This window comes from Charadrius vociferus, unplaced genomic scaffold (genome assembly GCF_000708025.1).
Source record: "Charadrius vociferus isolate BGI_N301 unplaced genomic scaffold, ASM70802v2 scaffold583, whole genome shotgun sequence".
In the NCBI taxonomy this organism is placed as follows: Eukaryota; Metazoa; Chordata; class Aves; order Charadriiformes; family Charadriidae; genus Charadrius; species Charadrius vociferus.
The window spans coordinates 177,045-196,375 of record NW_009647690.1 but is presented as its reverse complement, the minus strand read 5'-3'; the positions used below and the strand labels follow the sequence as shown (position 1 = coordinate 196,375).

Here is a 19,331-nt window from a genome sequence, read left to right as displayed (position 1 = left end):
AGCACAGCCTCTGTCCTGCACGGCCACGATCCATCACAACTCAAAAAAAAAAAAGTGTTGGATACCTCATTTTGTAAGCGAGTTTTAAAATACTGGGGTTTTGTGGTTTAAATATTTAGTCCCTGTTACCTGGGCTATATGGGTAAATGAGAACTGCTGCTACCAGGATGGTGGTAAGAGGCTGGGACTCATCTTGTAACGTTCTGTTTTGCAGCTCCTTAGAGCCACATAATTGACTTCACTGGGCTTTGGATCAGAGTACTTCAAATTAAGAACAAACCACTTAATTGACTTGCAGAGTCAAACTTCTAAAGCAGGTTTCCCCAAGCTGCTGCTGTGTTTGTAGATGAAGGGATTTGGAGGCAAGCCTAAGTACTTCAAATATATCCCATAGCAATAAATAAACATTGGTCACAACAATTAAAAATGAAATAAAAATGATTTCACTTGGTCATTGACTGTGGCGAGCAACCTAGTGAGTGGAAATATGACTGTGGATTTTGGTGGTATGTTTTGTTTAACGTATTCAAGTCTCGTTTTTCTTTCAGGGAGAAAGACCTGAATGCAAAGTTTATTATTTCAATGGAAAAAAATAAAACGACAATCACAAACTTAAAGGTGAGTAAACACAATTTAAAAAAGGAAGTCCTAACTGAATAGCTGCCAAGATATGACGGGACAAAATAGTGGTGCTCACTGTGCTGTGGAGAGCAGCCCTTAGTTTTTAAAATACAGTGTTGAAGTAATACTTTGGGGAAACAGGTCAAACTGTTAACTTGCTGCACCGCGGCTTTCTGAGAACTGCTCTATAGACTGTATCTCGTAGGTTTTCGAAGGTTTATCGCTCTGGTCATTAATTACCTGGAAGATGAAAGCCAACAATAGAAGAGAGGTACATGCTTGGTAGCTATTAAACCTTTGCTTCATCTGTAGAAGAGTTCTGGAATTCCTATGAAAATGAACTAAACCCAAAGTACGCATCACTTGCTATAATATTTTCATGGCAGATTTTAACATTTCTCTCAGCAAGAGAAATCATACACAGCAGATAGGTTTTTGCAAGATGGTTTCCAATGACAATTTTCAGTGTGTCATTTGTTTAGGCTGATTCGGATACCAGTGAATATTGCTGGAATATAGTGCTAGCTGTCATGTCTCCTGCGGTGATAGCTTAAGCCGCAGGTATGTAACACCGTTTAAATTACGACTCTGCATTGAAATGCTGTTCACAGTGCACAGGTCTCTCTGGCTCCTATTGATTATATGTGTATATCTCTTATTATAATCTGAATTTGATATACAGGACTGATTTAACTAAACATAAGTATTGTGACATAAATGTAGTGTGGTGTTAGGAGCAGTAAGCTAAAATCCAAATAATTCCCATTGTGCTGTCTTGTAACATGACTATCCTTCTGACTGAAGGGTATATGTGTTGCTAATTTTTTCACTATTGTTGGAATAATACTGATCTGTCATTATAAATTCTTCAATGTGTATAGCCTTATTTTAAATTTGCATTCAGATTATTTCTTGTAAAATGTTTTTAATTACTTCATCAGGATGTATTGTACCAGCTCTCTCTCTTTTTTTTTTTTCCTTTTTTAATAGGTACCAGAGGGTGGTACTGGAGACACAGGACGAGAAAGAACCAAGACGTTTACCTATGATTTTTCTTATTTCTCAGCAGACAGTAAAAGTCCCACCTTTGTTTGTCAAGAAATGGTAGGATTTCTGAATGTTAATAATTGATTATTTTTTTTTCTCCCTTTCTCTTTTCTTTGGCTTGAAAGCATACTTTGAAACTTCTCTCCATTGAAATTGCTTCTTGTGTAATTTAAAAATTCCTTAGGTACCTGAGAATTTGAATTTTGTTTTCTTTCTTTTTTTTTTTTTTAAAAAAAAACAAACCCAAACTTACCTAACTTTAAGTGCTGTGTTTTCTAGTACAACAGGCTAAATGCCTTCTTTCTTGTTGTCTTGCCTGATTTGTCTTGTAAGGTCAAGTTAGAAAACTTCTCTGAGCACTAAATTTGTTTTTGAAAAGCATTTTTTAAAAAAATCACTTTTGAGAAACAAGCATATATTTTTAATTCACTTAGGCAGAAACATTCTTCTTATCTGGCTGAAGTGTTGTGTTGGAGTTGGTATTTTTTTTTTTTTTTTTTCTTGTTTTGTCCAAATGTCTTGGTACACATTGAAGAAGATTCTTCATTCTGTTCCCTTGAGTATTCAGCTTAGGAAAGGACAAAACTACCTTTCTTCCTGCACACTCAGAAAATCAAACTCGGAGCTATAGGCATTATTTAGATGAACAGATAGTCCCTCCCTGACCTCACATTTGATGTGAGCATCGAACCTTTTTGTTATTTCACATTTCCGAATAAATCTATTAAGTAAAATTCCAGCGTTTTGTGATTGCCATCTTCTCTTTCGGTTTGTGAAACTTGGGAGCTGTAAGATCAAAGTGAGAGTATTTCTTTCCCCTTAAAGCAATGCAAGGGTTTGCCGAATATACTGTAAGCCAGTTGGATGCATACCTTTTTGGTATGTACCTCATGTATTCTGTAACCCCCAAAATCAGGGATAGTGGTATGGCTAATCCTAAAAAGCCTCAGAATTAAAACTAATAATAAGAAACAATAAGTTGAAGCCAATTTCAAATATTTATGAGCAGAACAAGCTTTGCCATTATATAGAATGACTATAATTGTTTGATAGGGAATTTATACTTGAAATTTCTATTTAACCTTCAGTGTAAGCGTTAGGTCCTATTTTTTTTCTGCAATCTTCTTTCTTTATTTCGCAGAGTTATTAGTTAGTGTTTAATCCAAACATTCGATCATTTAAATTCTTAAACGTTCTTGATTTTCATGTCTTGATGATATTCTTTTAAGTAACACAGTTTTTGCTATATTTGCTGAAATACCAAGAAATATACATTTATTTCAGCATTGATGTAGAAATATCCTAATTACTTTAGGACTGTGGCAAATTAAAGGAGTATTTGAGTGCAGTGGTTGGAAGCCTAGTTTCTAGTGGATGTTTTAAACAGGTTGGTCAATCCATATGGCTTTACGAGAACTTTAGTGGATGCTTTAAGTTGAACATTCAGAGCTATTTATACATTTTAATTAAAGCAGCTTTGATCGTGTATTTTTCTGCTCTGATTCTAACTGAAGCTTGAGATTTTTGGTTGTGGTTGTGCGGATGCAACAAATGATTGCTTTAAGTTTGCTCATAGAAATCAACTGGTTGTCTCAGTTTAATGTTGCTTAGGTTCCTGAAAATGCATATAATTCTCAGTGATAACTGATTACCGTATCCTCAGTTCTTCCTGATAGAGATGAGTACATCTCCATAAAACAGTATTTATGATGTATCAATGCATATTTGGAAAAGCCTGCAAAATGTACTATGAAAGTAGTTATAGAAATTCTTCTTAGGTACCAGTTGTGGCTTAGGGTTATGGGTATTTAATTCTTGGATCCTTTAGGTAGCTGTTTCTTTACCTGACTTGAGATACTTCTGGAAAGCTATGTTAGACAAGACCTCATTAGAAGAATCCCAGGAAGAGAGTCCACTGTGTTGTTAGGCTGTTGCTGTTACAATACAAGTTTTTTTCCAGGATCTGAATGTGATGTGAAATAATGAAGTTTAATTCTTGTTAAAATAGCCATTTGCAAAGGAAACTTGAATTAATATAAATGGATATCCAAATTGTATTCTGCGTTGATGTCCAGTTTCCACATATAAGTGATAAATTAAGTTTTCCTTGTTTTAAGTTTTTCGGTTTTGGTGCCGTTTTGCCTCTGTTTCAGAGCAGGTCAGGTTGGGGCAAGATCAGTATAACTTGCCTGTGTCAGGAGCTTATGGAAAGAAATAAATTAAAATGCCCATATAGGGATCGCTGCTGCAGCCTTGAGCAATGATATTTTTTTTTTTTTAAAGCTGTGAAGCTTTATGGTTCATGGTAATAGGATGCTAACAATAAATCCTAAACATGGCTTAGATGTCCATGCTCAATATTCTGCCATTGCAGTGTGTCCCACAGCCCCTGACTGCTGCCTTCATCCTTACTGTCAGGGATGCTAACTTCTCTGGCTCAGCCACAAAAAAATTGCCGTCCCTGGGTCAAGTGTTGTTTTAATTATGTGTGCAGCACACTGAAAACAAAAGGAGTTTTCAAACCGTGGGAGTGCAATTTCTAAACAAATGCTACACAAGCTATTGTTTTGCTTATGTTGTTCATTTTATATTTAATTGGAAGACTTTGTAGTTAAGCTCTTATCAAGTTGCTGCAGAATTTCCAGTTTACTGCACTAGTGGCATAGAAGGGCGTCTGATTCACATTCATCTTACCGTGGAATAAAATTCATCTTGATTGTTAGTAATGCAGTTGCCTAGTGGGCTTTGTTCATGACGGTTATATTTTTTTTTTCCTTTTGAAAGGCAGAAAAATAATAAATGGAAGTCTGTCTAATACTACATGCTCCATTAATACGCCTTGTAGATGCAAAATGTGCTTTAGTATTCAAAAATTAGAGTGGGAGTGGCAATTTAGCATCAAGCTACTTAGTTTGTATTCATGGAAGAGAAACAAATACAATTTTGATGAGTTTAGTGCCCTTTTGTGATAAACCAGTGTCCCAGTCATTTGGTTCTGACAAAGTCCCATCCTAACGATGTCTTTTCTTCTAACCTATGTGTTAAGCCTCTGTGTTCAGACAACACCGACTCTGTCCTGTGTACTACCTGAAATCACTTGGCGAGGTATACACACATTTTTAAAAGGGAAAGTGCAGTCTAACCAGTAGTGCATAAAGATTTGGTTCAGGTAATGAAGTAAAAAATTGGACATAGGGAAAGGGAAAAGTGTGTGTGTGTGTGGGGGATAAAGGAGCGATTACTCAGGAGGGAGAATTCCACCGAGGTGCTCCTTTTCAAACGAAAAGCGAAAGGGAAATTGTGCTTTGGCTGATCTTTATACTTTTCCTCTTTGAGAAGAGTACCAGATTACAGCATTGTAACTCCTTTGCCCAAGGGAAGATCAAGTTATGTATTCCAAAGGCATACTTGCAACTGAGCATTAATGATGAAAGAAATTACCCAACACTCCTCCAGGGGAGGAGTAGCATGATTATACTGTGTGTGTGCCATCGCTATTGAAAATGACTTGTACACCTTGGCTAATTTAAACCACACGTACTGTGCACTAGTAGCCAAATTAGGTGAAGCATCTATGAGATTTTTCAAAATCATGGCTGGATTGGGAGACCCAGATTAATGTTTTCATTGAGAGAAATGCTGCACCAAGTGGTGCTCCTTGCCCAGTGGGCCAGTGGGGGTATGGGTGAAAATGAGGGGTAATAATGGCAATGAAAGGTCAGGAATCTGGGAGGGTTACTGGAGCCAGTATTGCAGAGGAAGGTGGTGAAGGCATCTCATGAGAACTGAAGTTATTAGGTGAGATCAGACTCCAAATTATGGCGTGTGAAGGAGGGATTGTTACCGGTTTGTAATGTTGAGGGTGAAAGAGAAAAGGCTGGCTGAGGAAAGAGGGTCGCTTACTTACCACATGGCAAACATGGAAACATGTTTTCTCGCCTAAAAAGTAATGGTATGTAAAAGCCAGTTAGGGAGGCAATAAGGAGAAAGAAATGGGCCATTTTATTAAACTTCATTAAAACAACACCCAAACCCAGCCAACGAAAACCCTCCAAAAAACACAAACCAAGAAACTGACAGGATCAAACATTTCTGTTTGAGAAGGGGCTGGAGATTTGCAGAACATGGAGACCTGGCAAAGGTACAAAAAGTGTGTAGATATTAACAATAAGGAAAAGCGAATGAAGTATCTGATATTGGCTGAAAGGTATTGGAGCTATAGAAAGAAGGGAGTGGGGTTTTTTTGTTTTTTTTTTGGTTTTGTTTTTACTTCTGCATGTCAAGTATATCTCTGACAGAAAAAGAAGTAGAAAACATGCTGTTGCATTGCTGTAAACTAAATACTGTAGTAAAACTCAGTATTTTATTCGAAGTACTAATTTCCTGTCCTCTAGTAAATATCATTGGTCAATGCCAATAGCTTGTATTTTGGTAGTTTATTGTTTAATATTTGCCATGCTGGACTGACGACAACTTTTTCCTCCAAGCTTCTGTTGTCTTAAAGAAACTTCCTTTGTTTTCAGGTTTTCAAAACTCTTGGTACCGATGTACTTAAATCTGCTTTTGAAGGTTATAATGCTTGCGTGTTTGCGTATGGACAGACTGGATCTGGGAAGTCCTACACCATGATGGGAAATGCGGTATGTTGTGTTTTGCAAATGTGCATTTTTATTCTGTAGCGATGAGTTGAAATTATGCTATTGCAAGACCGTGTTTTAGTGGAATTATTATTGCTGATCCTGATGGTATGCTACTGAAGCCCCCTGTATCATATCTTACAGTAGTAATCAGAGGTTTTAGAAGCTTTTTCTTTTGTAGGTAGATATTTACAGTTGGAAGAAGTGTGTTTAAGTGATACTCTGTTACGTTGGACAAAAAGCAATAATTTTTGTTCAGTAACAAAGCCAAAATTTTCAAATGTTACTGCTGATTTTCTATGCCCAACTCGAGACAAAAAAGAAGATGCTGATTTTGAGAACAGGAATGATTGGCTCTTTCTGAAGAGATCTGTTTTGTAGGCCTCTTTTGAAGGGTCGGAAGATTAAAATAGGTCCTTGACCCCTGTTTAGAGAAGGCTATGAAGTGAGGAGTAGAAGCTTGGGGATAAGAGTCGCTAAATGTAAGTTTCAACACATCATTATGAGATGATACAGTAACTTTAAGGATTAAAGTCCTGTTGAGCACTGCAGTGAAGACCCTGGAAGAGGAAGGTACGGTAGGAGGGCCATTTGGCAGTTTGTGAGTGAAGGACTTCCTTGCAGTTGCTTCCATGACTGCCCAAGGACAGAAAGAACCCACTGAACTGTTGGGAGTGGAGCAGTTTAAAAGGGCCAACTGAGGGACTGAAGCAGTTTAAAAGGACGGATTGATGAAGCCTGGTTGCAAGGCAACCTCTACAGGTTTCATTCTCCTTTAATCCTTGGGGGGAAAAAAAAAAAAGGCATGTCTTCTCCCAGCAGAATTGAACAGGAGAATATTGCTACTTGTCCTTCCTCAGATAGATCACTCTTTTGAAATGTAGTAAGATTGGGCACTTTGTACGTCCTTTAGCTTAGGAGAGTAAATTAGCTGTAAATCTTTTTCCTTCAGTTGTCACAGAATAAGTAGGTTTATATTTAACTTCAGTATGGTAAGCAGAATAGACTTTTGTAACCAGAAGAGATCTTATGACCTAGACGTGGATTTCTATTTCAGAAATCTATAAAGGTGACGTTTTTATGAGAGTGCCTCACTATATGTAATGACCGTAATCATCAAGACATTTTGCAAATGAATAGGTGCTGAAGTTTGTTTGACACTATTCAATAATAAAGGTCTAATCTTCTTGCCATGATAACATAAATACTTTAATCTGGCTTTGTACAGAGCGTGTATAAAATATACTCAGCCGCCAAGTTAAATGCTTGAAAATTGATGGCCCTGTCAGAGAGACTACAGTGCTATAAGAAAACCTGAATTGGAAATAAATTTTATTTTTTCTTTACTTCCCCTTAAAAAGTACGAATTCTATTCCCATTTTCCTTTCAATATCTGCTGTTCTTGGCTTTGGAAGCCTTCTTCTGCATACTGTGTGCAGCAATCATGTCAAGAAATATGTGGACCAGTTAGAATCAGTCTTGAGCAGAGCCACTGAAATGATCGGAGATCTATCAAATATGATCCATCAGGAAAGTCAGACTTGCATACACAGAAAAAGGAAGACTGTGGAGGAACAAAAGTCTTCTTCCAAGATGTGAAAGGCTGTTGGAGAAAGGAAGGGAATAATTTGTTCCCTATGTCCAAGGTAGATGGGTAAGAAATAGTACCTTTAAATTGCAGTGAGGAGTTTTCTGGTTAGATAGCACAGAAGGAAAACAGGCTTTTAATGAGAAAATTCAGTTCTGAAGTGAACTACTTATTTTGGTTCTACAGATTTCCATGATTGGAAACTGTAACCCAGAGCAAACCTGTCAGAGATGTAGCTGATCCTGCCCTGGAGCTGTAGGGAGTGAAAAGGGAGAAAATGTTTAAATATAGTTTCTAATAAAGAGTGTACATTCTGTAAGATATATACTTTACTGATTATATGCTGGGCACTGTGTGTTCTTCCTTTCTCATCACTATATTGCTATGGTTGAAGTTACTCAATTAGAGCTAGCATTTCCTATTTTAAGACTCTCTTTGCTGTTGCGAAATTATGTCAGACACTAATGTCTTGCCTAGAACTTTGTGATGGATCTTTCATGTTTTTCCTTAAGCTTTAATTAAAACTGTTCAGGTGTTTCCAAGCATGAGATGAAAGAAAAGTCTTACTTTTTCCTCTTACTGTCTTTTAAAAGAAAAAAAAAAAGTAATAACAGAAACGTGTAGGGGAAATTCCAACACTGAACCCTGAAACTTTATCTGGAGTAGAGATTGATACATATTGGAAAAGGCTGCTTCTTTGTTAGCAAAGGCAACTGTCTCAAAAAAAAGCCCTATTAAGCTGTAAGTTTCTCCCTTTTTCTATTTTTTTTTAATTTTTTTTTTTTTTTTAAACAGAGGTGCAGCTAGGTGAAGAGTTAGGTAAGATAGAAGGAGAGAACAGATTATTATTTCAAAGAATGAAGCCTGGTTTGAGAAGGACAGAGAAGCTGTGACAGAGACGGGGGAAGAAGCTGAAAAGGGCAAAATGAAGGGATAGAGTGTGATTACAAAAAAAAAGACCGGATGATGAATCACTAATTATATCTGGGCAAAGGAAAGAGGAAGAGGAGCTCACAGGTGTCACCTGGAAGACGACTGCTGGGACAGAGGGGTCAGTGGGAAGCTGAAGAATGAGGACAGAAGGGACCCGTACAGGAGCGGACTTGGGCAAAAAGGGTCAGATTTTCTGTGGAGGTCCGAGTAGGAGAGAAATCTTTGCTCGTGGAGCATTTGCCCTGCCAGAGTCTGGTGCAGAGTAGTCCCTTTGTCTTCATGTTTTCCTGCTGCCAGATATCTGTAGAATCCCACCAGGCAAGCTCGTGTGGGTGTCTGGAGTGCCTGGGCTTTGCTCGTGTTGGATGTTGGGTCTGGTTTGTCCTAAGTTGCCTCCAGCTTAATTACAAGGCCCCTAACTCGAAGCAAGAACATTTCTTGCCTCAGCGGTGCATAGAATTAGAATTAGTCCATTGCATCAAATCTCTTACGCGTTTTTGGACTGGAGGCAAATTATAACTGACAGACTGTTTTGTAAGGCACTTCGGAGTTTGCAGCTCTGAGCCCAAAGCTCATCTGTATGTATATGTCCTCTCCCTTTATTCCTGGGAGCCACGTTCCTTCGTTTCAGCTCTGAAGGAGTGTTAGCTGCTGTCCTCCAGAAGTGGTGGGGAGGAGTTGTGCTCAGCAGGTAGTTGGTCATCCAGCTAATCGGAGTCAGTGGGAATGGGGCAGCTGGGAGCAAGCAGCCCCTTCTCAGCCGAGACCAGAGCTGCACAGTGCTCTCCTGCTCCTCTCTGCTGCTGGGGAAAACCCCGGCTTTGCCTTACTGCCTCGCTGCTTGGCTGGAAAGGGGTCTCCCCGGAGCAACGGGAAGAGGAGAGGTGCGTGCTATGTCTCTGGCCGCCTCAGTGGTGTTCGCTGCTGCCTCGCGGTCTGACACGTGTTTGACATCAGCAGCGGAGCAGCAGCCTCGCTGGAATGATGCTCAGTTCTCAAGTGCCAGCTTAACTGAGAAGATGTCATCCTGCTGCTGCTGGCTGCTGTGTTAGCTGAAGTGGTAAGGACCCTGTAAGGGATAGTTGCAGCCCTGCTGGTAAACCACATAGTCTGTAGGGATCTGTGAGAAGGAATATGTTTTTTCAGTTTGCTTTATCAAACTGACTGAGCACTTTGTGCATAAAAACTCTTTAACTGCAGAGTTGAGCAGTCGGAAGTTAAATATCAAATTTAATTTGGCTGCATTGTGAGATACAGTGAATGCAGTTTCAATTTTGTTATTGCATGCTGATTTATGCAGAGGACCTGCTGCACCTTTCAAGAGAGAATGGACTGTGAGCTGGGGATTGGGGGTTTGAATGAGAGTGGCTCATGGACGCATGTGTATAGCTCTTGTCCCATTCTCTGCAGATGTTGCCAAGTCCATAGTGAAATGATGTAGAAGGAGAAGAAGTTAGGAAAAATAGTATTGGGATAAGGCAGTTCATATGTTGCTCTGGGGAGCCGCTTTCTGCCTTCTGCAGTTGGGGTTCTTTGAACCAAGTGAGAGGGGTGACATGTATCCCAATAGCAAATAACTGCAGCTAGGATATATGTTCCAACACACACACGAGGATTAACGTGGCAAGATGACTGCAGGTAAATAAAGATCAAGAGAGTACTTGCTGAAAAAAATCCATTTTTCCCCTTTTCTGGATGTTGGAACTCTTAACTAGTAGTCTTGGGTTTTATTTTTCCAAATATATTGTGCATGCATATATAGCCTTGGAAATAAGAATTGCTGCCGTTGCAGGGTGATGCAGGTTTAATCCCTCGAATTTGTGAAGGATTATTCAGCAAAATAAGTGAAAAAACAAAGCGGAATGAGGCATCCTTTCGAACAGAAGTCAGGTAGGTCTCGGTGTGTTAATAGTTTGCCGGTTATCAAATTTATTTCAGTTACAACCACCCTGTTTCACTTATCTCTGAGAAAAGTGTGTGTTTTTTCAAATAACTTTCCATGCTTGGCCTCAGTCTTATAATTGATTTTTGTTGGCAGTCATAGTCAAAATGCGCAGTCCGTCTAACTTCAACCCAACAGCTGTGCATTTTTCTTTATTTAAATGAGAGTGAAAATGCCTGTGCTACTAGACAGCATCTTCCTTATTTTTACCCTTTAATTCAGGCTGATATTGGGAGATCTTGATCTTGATAATGTCTGCTTCCTTTCTACTTCTTGCTTTTTTGGCTTTTTTTCCTTATGATACAAGTACGCTGTAGTCATTACTATCTCAAGCCAACTTTGGATCTTTGGGTCCGATAGCTTCTCCAGGCATCTTGCTTTCAAACACAATGTTAATGTGGCTTTCCTCTTTTTTTTTTTTTTTTTTTTTTTTTTTTAGACTCTTGAATTCATCAGTGGTTTTCTAATCTTTGTTTCTTTCAGTTATCTGGAAATTTATAATGAACGTGTGAGAGATCTTCTCAGACGGAAGTCATCAAAAACTAATAATTTAAGAATACGAGAGCATCCAAAAGAAGGGCCATATGTTGAGGGTAAAAATACTTTCAGTGTTTTGCACTGGATGTTTTATTACCTTTATGTATTCTGAAATGTCATGTCTAATTGCATAGGGCATTTTAATCTTTTAAAATATAAATGATGATGGGTGCAGTGCTTTCCTTTGATATAAAAACATTGAGGAATAGCCTCTCATTTTGTATCCCCACTGGCTTTCCAAATCTAAGATTACTATACAAATACAGTTTTTTATCTGTAAATTCGTAACACATTTGTGAATAAAGTGAAGGGATGCAATTGGTTTTAAGGATTTGTTGACTGTAATTTATAAATCTTTAGTGTTTAGATGGAAAGAACCTATTAGGATCTAATTGTCTTAATCTGTCTTCTACCAGGGAAGGCTCATGTCTCTTGAGGGATTATGCTTATATTATTGCACTAAATACTTTAGTAATAGTGCATAGTTTTTTTTCTTAATTTACTGTAAATGTGTAAGTTCTCCATTGTTCACATAAGGCCTCATTCCTTTCCTTAAGTGATTAACACGTATGACAATAAATGCTAATTGCAGCACTACTTTGCAGTAGTGAGGGTAATGTGAATGTTTTTGTAAAGAAAATCAAGTGTGCATATGAGCATACTGTAACACTCTGCTTTTCTTTAGATTTGTCTAAACATTTGGTGCAAAATTATACCGATGTAGAGGAACTTATGGACGCAGGAAATATAAATAGAACGACGGCTGCAACTGGAATGAACGATGTCAGTAGCAGGTCGCACGCCATTTTCACAATCAACTTCACTCAGGTAACAAAACAAACCCCTCTGTCTTGGTATGTGTTTACATTCAATAATTCATATGATAATTAAGGAAGAAGGTTGTCAAATAAGCAAGTATGGGTAGATAATGACTATGTTGTTGCTTTGTGATAGGGAAAAAGTGTGAAAATACGTTTTGAGATTTATCAATATGTTTATCAGTGATTATAATCTTTAAAATTTACAGTGTAATGGATTACTTAAAATTATATGTAATAGATTTTGACGAGATAATTATAGGGAGTTCAGGCTGGATAACAGTGACCAGTGCCGGCGTGTTTCACGATGCTGCTGTGACAGGAGGAGTGGGTGAGGAGCGTGTTGTGTGAGACCTGAGCCAGAGCTGAACAAGAGCTATCTTTTACGCTCTGCTGTTATCCAAAGTTTATGAAAAACCCTATCTCTGTGGCCCAAATCATAGAGCGTAGAAATGTTTTTCTGAATGTTTTCTTGCTGACTCTTAATCTGTTACTGGTGGAAATCTATTTATATTCCTTTGTCTAATGATGGAATAATGGAGAGGTTTTAGATATTTTCTCAGAGCATAGTGATCTTCGTGTTTATATGCAGTAAACTTTTCCAATGACTCCTGCTCTTTGTCATTTTTGGGGAGGGGCTTTTTAGGCAGTCAGCAGATAACCTGCTAGGTGAAGAGAAGGTAGCATAGAGGTTGTTGGCTCTACTGACAGAACTTTGCATGTCTCCCCCCCAAAAACACACACAAAATCCCATGCACAGCTGTTCACTAACGATGAATTGCTCATCGCAAAGCTTTTGGAAGAGGATGAGAGGCAGGCAGCAAAAGGTCTTGCTCTACTGTTGTACTGTAAAAGTAGAAGGAAGTTTGAAACAGGGCAATCTGGGTTGACTTATGTGAATTAAGATAAAAACTGGGGGGAGACCTCAATTAAAATCATAGTAGCAATTGCAATTTTATTCTTACTTGAACTTGGAGGCAGGGAGAGAAATTGAGTGTAAATATGTCTGTGTATGCTATAACTTTAAATGTTGAAAGCTTAATAAATGAATGCAGCGCATGTTCACTGTGCATCATGTAAATACCAATTTATATTAGTCAGGGCATGTGCATAAATGGCTAGGAAGTTATAAGTACTACAGTTGAAAGAAGTAAGTCCTTGCGTGGGAGTTATGCAGCAATTCATGATCAAATGCTTTTCTGTGGCACCTCTAATACACCTGTCTTCTGAAGCTCTGCTATTGTAAACAAGTTAAATTCAATTATGACGTGAAAAAGGCCACTAAGTTGGATTTGGTAAAATTTCAGATTTTGGTAAGTTAACACACTGTCTTTTGTGTTTGGTTGTTTTTTTTTTCTGTAGGCTAAATTTGATTCTGAAATGCCTTGTGAGACTGTTAGCAAGATTCATTTGGTAGATCTTGCTGGAAGTGAGCGAGCAGATGCCACTGGTGCCACAGGGGTTAGATTAAAGGAAGGAGGGAATATTAACAAATCTCTAGTTACTCTGGGAAATGTCATTTCTGCCTTAGGTAAGTCTCTGGTTTTTGTGCTTGTCTGTTTGTTTTGTTTGGGTTTTTTTTTTTTTAATCATTAAATACCTTTCTGTTTATTTCTTTACACTTCTGTTCATTGTTACACAAATAGGGGCCTAACACATACTGGTTTGGAAAATGAATGAAAATACATAATTGCTTTTTTTTTTTTTCTACCTCCACATCACAGCTGATTTATCTCAGGATGCAACAAATCCTCTTTCAAAGAAGAAACAAGTATTTGTGCCTTACAGGGACTCTGTGTTGACTTGGCTGTTGAAAGATAGCCTAGGAGGAAACTCTAAAACTATAATGATTGCCAGTGTGTTTTTAAATTACTTTTTTTTTTTTTGCATCCTGAACAATTCATGCTTAATAGGAGTGACTGTAAATAATTAGTTTCCTGATGCTTTGTTAAGGTAGAACATTATGCATATTAATTTTTTCTTCCTGAGTTTTCTAGTAACACTCTGTCTTTACATACTCTCTGCAGAACATCTCTTCCAGCAGTAGAACTATATAAGGTCCCGTTGTGTATATGGGGACAGTCTAGTTGTTTATGACATTCTTAAACAATAGCAGGTATGCCTCCAGAATTTGAGAGATTAATTTTCGTATGCAGCTCATCTGTTTGGGTGCATGGATCACTGGCTGGAGTATTTGGTCACAAATGTAACAAGGCATCCAGATTGCAGATGTAGAGGCGTTACACATTTGTTTACATAAGTAAGGGCCATGCAAATGTGTGTGCCTAATTGTGTACATTTGCTCTGACATCTACCACACTGCTGTGATTCTTTGACACAGGCGCAGTGTAATGGTTAGCTAATCTGACCAGTTAAACTTCAGGTAATCCTTGCTGTTTATTCTTGAGGTTTATTTATATTCCTGACAGCTCTGTTACCCATGGTAAATGCTCAAACCCGGACCTAGATAAAGTCTTGTGCTTCTCTTCCCTTATACCTCTGCTCCCCAGGTTGTAGGCTTTGATCCCAAGTAAATAAAATATTCCAGCTTTGTGCATCTAGTCAATACTGATGTGTGAATCAGTTTGCTTTTGCAAAACTGTGTTGTTTTTGTTGCATTAGTAGCAGAAACAACCCGGTCTCTTTTGACATTCGCCTGGGTAAGACTGTCATTTTGATTTAACCTACGTTTTGAAAGCACATTGCGTTTTAACTTTTTGTCTAAATTTAATTATTTATGATCAGTCATCTTTAAACTTTTCTTACAGCTTCCTTTTTACCTGTAGGAAGCTCTGTAAGGATCACTTGGTTTAAAAACCTACCTATGGTGTATATATTTCAGGTTTTTCAACAAACTGGAATGGGAATTCCATTCCCCAAAAAACTCCAAGTGAAGGCAGGGGAATTTTTAAGGGGGGAGAATTTGGAGTGTTGGAGATAAAAAGTGTGAAGAGAAGAGCAGCTCTGAAATTTCTCTCACTCTTTCAGCTCAAATGAAGTGCAGTTGAAGCGATGCAGTCCTCTCTTGGGAATGGTGGGAGAGCAGAATTGTGGAAATAAAATGCATTGGGTCAAATTCTGGTTCTTCGGTCACTTTGCTATAGTAAAATTCTCTGGATAGCAGTTCCTTTCTTGCATGACTTTGGGGATGTTTTTGGAATCCATGCCACTTTCTTTCCTCAGGCTGATTATAGTACCAAAAGAGGATTTTGGACCAGACTCTGCGTTGTTTTTCTGGCTGTTTAAGTAACACTGTGCTGGTATCTTTCTTCTTGGTGCTTTCTTTCAGCTACATTGTTGAGTAACTTGGAGGGTGGGTTTTTTTGACAGAGGGATTGGGAGTAGAAGTTTTAGAAACACAGTGAGCTTTCAGTGCCTGTAGTAATGATTATAGTGCACAGCTGCTTTTTCAGCTACTTCCTCATCTATTAACGATGCTTCTGCTCGGCAGAGCCCTGATGGTTGATCTTTTCTCCAGCAGTAACTCTACTGGTAATGTGGCTGAATTGCCTAACAGAGCCTGACAAGCTGTCCAGATACGTTTGGCCTGCCTTTTCTGTAACTAAACACAAAAAAAAGCAGGAAGATCATCTCAAACTGTAGGAAAGGCTTTTGTAAAAATACATCCAATTCTGATTTGTCCTATTTCTATAACGTATTGTAACATCCTTCCAGAAAAGAAGAATTGAGTAGTGGAGAGGAGACAGTAGATAAAGTGGGGAAGTGATAGTGTGAGCTAGGGGAAGTATAGTCTGTTGTGCAGACAAGTGCATCTCCCCTAATTCAGGGAGTCTCTACCACAAAAAGAGTATTTATTACTGTTGAGAGAATGAGGAAGGGCAGAATATTTTGGTTACTTGCTTATTTTTACAGGTGTTTTCATTGTCTGGTTCTCTGGGTCTCTTGTTCAGTTTCATTATTAAGATTTCTGGTCCCTCATAATTTCTGCATGGTGTTCTCTTCTGTCTCTTTGCTCATCTATTTGGATGCAGGAATTGTCTTTTTAATTGTGAACATCTCGTATCTTGTTAGGAAAATTAAGTGAAGGATAGTGTTAGCACTTTCATTTCAACTCCATTGTTTTTCCTGGTCGTTGCCTGTAAAATAATACTGGTTTCTCTTGACGCATCAAATAGGTAACAGTTCTGTGTGCTGCCAGATGCCTGCAGCTCAGCAGCACAGCTAGCTTTGTGAATTATAGAAGCTCTTCTCTTGTTTTTGTTTTCGTGGCTGCTTTTGCTTGAATGCTGTTTAATTTTCCTTCAAAACTTGGACTAAACCTACTGTGTGTTTATCTGCAATGACTTTTTCGTTCAGTGATTACATTGATACTTATAAAATACTCACCATTTTTCCCACTGTTCTTGTAATAAAGCTGCAAAAAAAAGCCTGTAAAGTATTCATAAAGGATGTTTATGCTTACCAGAGAAATGTAAATGGATTGGCAACAAGCTTTCTTCACAATGCTTGATTGTTAGACCTGATTATTCTAACGTACTATTCTAATACAGTGTTTACTTAAGCAAAGTTATAGTGACATGGAAGCAGCGGAGCTAGGTGAAGAATTGGAACAAATTGTAGCCATACTGGTTAATCGTGTATTTCTGTCTCTTCATCCGCATTAAGTTTATCTGACTTCTGAAGTATAAACTAACTTTACTAAATGAAACATGTGGTGCTGGATAAACTGTTTCTGATTTCATCTCTCTAGCTATTTCACCTGCTGATGTCAATTATGGAGAAACTTTAAGTACACTTCGCTATGCAAATAGAGCCAAAAACATCATCAACAAGCCTACTATTAACGAGGATCCTAACGTCAAACTGATCCGTGAGCTGAGAGCTGAAATAGCCCGATTAAAAGCCCTGCTTGCTCAAGGGAATCAGGTTAGCTTTACTTGAAATTTATGTGTAATTTTCCTTGAGTTATAACATCTATTTCTAGAACGTAATGAGATAATTACCTTTCATTATATTGATTTGAGTAAACAAGCTCTATGAGGCTATGAATGAATATTATTTTCCTGATTGAATCGGTTTCCATATGGCCAGTAGATTACTTCTTTTAACATAAGGGGGGAAAAATTGTCATCCCAAAGCCTTTAGCTTTCTCTTAATATAATCAGAGCTTGATTGCAGTATGCTGCGGAACAGGTAGTCACCACAGCATAAGGAGACTGAGCAGTACCAGATTTCCTGGGTCTAGTCTAATGGACTGAAGAGGCACTTCATCTAATATCTTAAAAGAAGTAGAAAGTATAAAGTATTAAAGATGCGTAAATATAAAAAAGTGGGAGTATGGACAGGTTTGAACAACAAACTTTATTTGTGTTTGGCTGCACAGTATATTAGAAAGCACGTAACATGCTAAATACATAAAACTACTTTCATTGGTGCTGTAAGAAAACGTGTCACGCTATACTTCCCTTTGGCACGATTCTCTTTCTTGTTCTTCTGTCAGTATTAGCCACTATAAACATTTGCTGCACAAGCTCAGTGAGCCTTAATTTCTCCTCTGTTTCCAGGATGGTGAAACCAAGGTAACAATAAGTAATATGCAATTGGCTCAGGCGAGTCGTCTTTTCTAAATAATGTCACTAGGGACTGCTAGATTTCATACTTGAGCAAATACGATTTGGAAGTATCTGAAATGATACTTCAGATTTATTTCTAGAACTATCTAATTTTATTTTAGATAGGCTGTGCAATGTGAGATGTCAGTTCAGCGTAGACTTTTTTTAATAGAAGGCTAGACTTCATGCTAGAAAACATTTGCTGAAAAAGGGGATGGGACCGCAGTTGGAAGCAGTAATAGGTATTGTAGATGACTGAAGCAGAGAGGTCTGCTTCGTTACAAACAATTAGAAAACTCTTTATGGGGTTGAATTACTCTATTATACTTGCGTTTCTCCCGTATTCTTTAGGAGGAGAAAATTAATTTATTTTCGAAATAAGGTTTGATTTAGAGTTAGCGAAGTAGATGTAACTTGGACCCCTTTGAAGATATAATGGTTTGACCTAATTCCAAGCTGTAAAACAGTGGATATCGCAAAATAAATCTGGTTCAGTTGTAGGATATGATAGATGGCTGCGTGGGAGACAATAGAGAAACTTGCTTAAGTTAATTGAATCTGTGATGGTTGGTAAAACAGCAGGTGGTGTTATGTGTGCACGATAGAATATAAATCTCTGTATAATTTCTTTTGTGGTTTTCCTTTATATTCCCAGAATGCTGTATTGCAAATGCTTATGTAGATCACTGAAGATACTGGTTGCTAAAAGATAGTACTGGATTCAGTGTAGAAGGTCACATAATAATGAGTATTGCTTGTGTGTGTCCATGTTGTATAGTAGTTTTCCTTTTCTAAGGCCAGTTACCTTAATATATATTTATTAACGATAAGCAGTGTACATATATATTATAGTGAAATGGTTAACTGTTGATACATAATGAATTTTCATATTTAATAACAATGTAAAGATAGGTGTATCAGGAATTACCTGTTAGAAACTTGTGTTTGGTTTCAGTGTGTGCATGTGTGTGTCAATGTGTATACGTAGTGAATGAAAACAGTACTCCCAAAACAACGATTTTGTATTTGAAATATCGGCTTTGACAAGATTTTGGTTACTCTCTTCGCAGTATTTCAAGGGAAAATGATATATCTTGGAATTTAAAGGACTTCATCCTAAATAAACGAAAAAGTGCAACAATTGCATTTCTTTCATTTGATTCCACCAGAAATTGTTACCTTTTTTCTTCCCCTCCCCCCCTTTTTTTTTTAATACTTGATGATGTTTACTTTTTACAATTTTAGATTGCACTCTTGGATTCTCCAACTGCTTTAAGTATGGAAGAAAAGCTTCAGCAGAATGAAGCAAGGGTGAGTTATAATTTCATAATACGTTTTTTTTTTTTAAACACAAAAAAAGGAAGGGGGGGTCTGGATGCAATAGTAATGTTTGGTTGTTTTTCTTTTGGAAACATAACTAAATTTGCTCCCAGCAAACAACATTTTCTTGCTTCTTTTTTTATATATAAAAACCCACCTGTATGAACTTGTAATTTTGTTATCCTACTAATGTAAGATAACATAACTAAGAACAAAGTATACCTTTGATATTTATATAACAGTTGTAATTAATGAAAATATTTGTTCTCAGGCCAGCTGGCCTTACTAAAAAAGTTTGTTTGTAAATAGAATAGA

At 37.7% G+C, this 19,331-nt stretch overlaps 1 protein-coding gene across 1 annotated transcript in view; it reads left to right on the top strand.

The window, feature by feature from the left end:
• The first annotated feature begins 582 nt into the window (after nucleotides 1-582).
• KIF16B (kinesin family member 16B) overlaps nucleotides 583-19,331 on the top strand; it is a 126,302-nt gene continuing 107,553 nt past the window's right edge. The window contains exons 1-10 of the mRNA XM_009881419.1: nucleotides 583-618; nucleotides 1,612-1,725; nucleotides 6,192-6,308; nucleotides 10,619-10,716; nucleotides 11,252-11,361; nucleotides 11,991-12,133; nucleotides 13,486-13,654; nucleotides 13,848-13,979; nucleotides 16,835-17,010; nucleotides 18,942-19,007. Coding sequence (XP_009879721.1) covers nucleotides 583-618; nucleotides 1,612-1,725; nucleotides 6,192-6,308; nucleotides 10,619-10,716; nucleotides 11,252-11,361; nucleotides 11,991-12,133; nucleotides 13,486-13,654; nucleotides 13,848-13,979; nucleotides 16,835-17,010; nucleotides 18,942-19,007 — 1,161 coding nt within the window. The remainder of the gene's footprint in view (nucleotides 619-1,611; nucleotides 1,726-6,191; nucleotides 6,309-10,618; nucleotides 10,717-11,251; nucleotides 11,362-11,990; nucleotides 12,134-13,485; nucleotides 13,655-13,847; nucleotides 13,980-16,834; nucleotides 17,011-18,941; nucleotides 19,008-19,331) is intronic.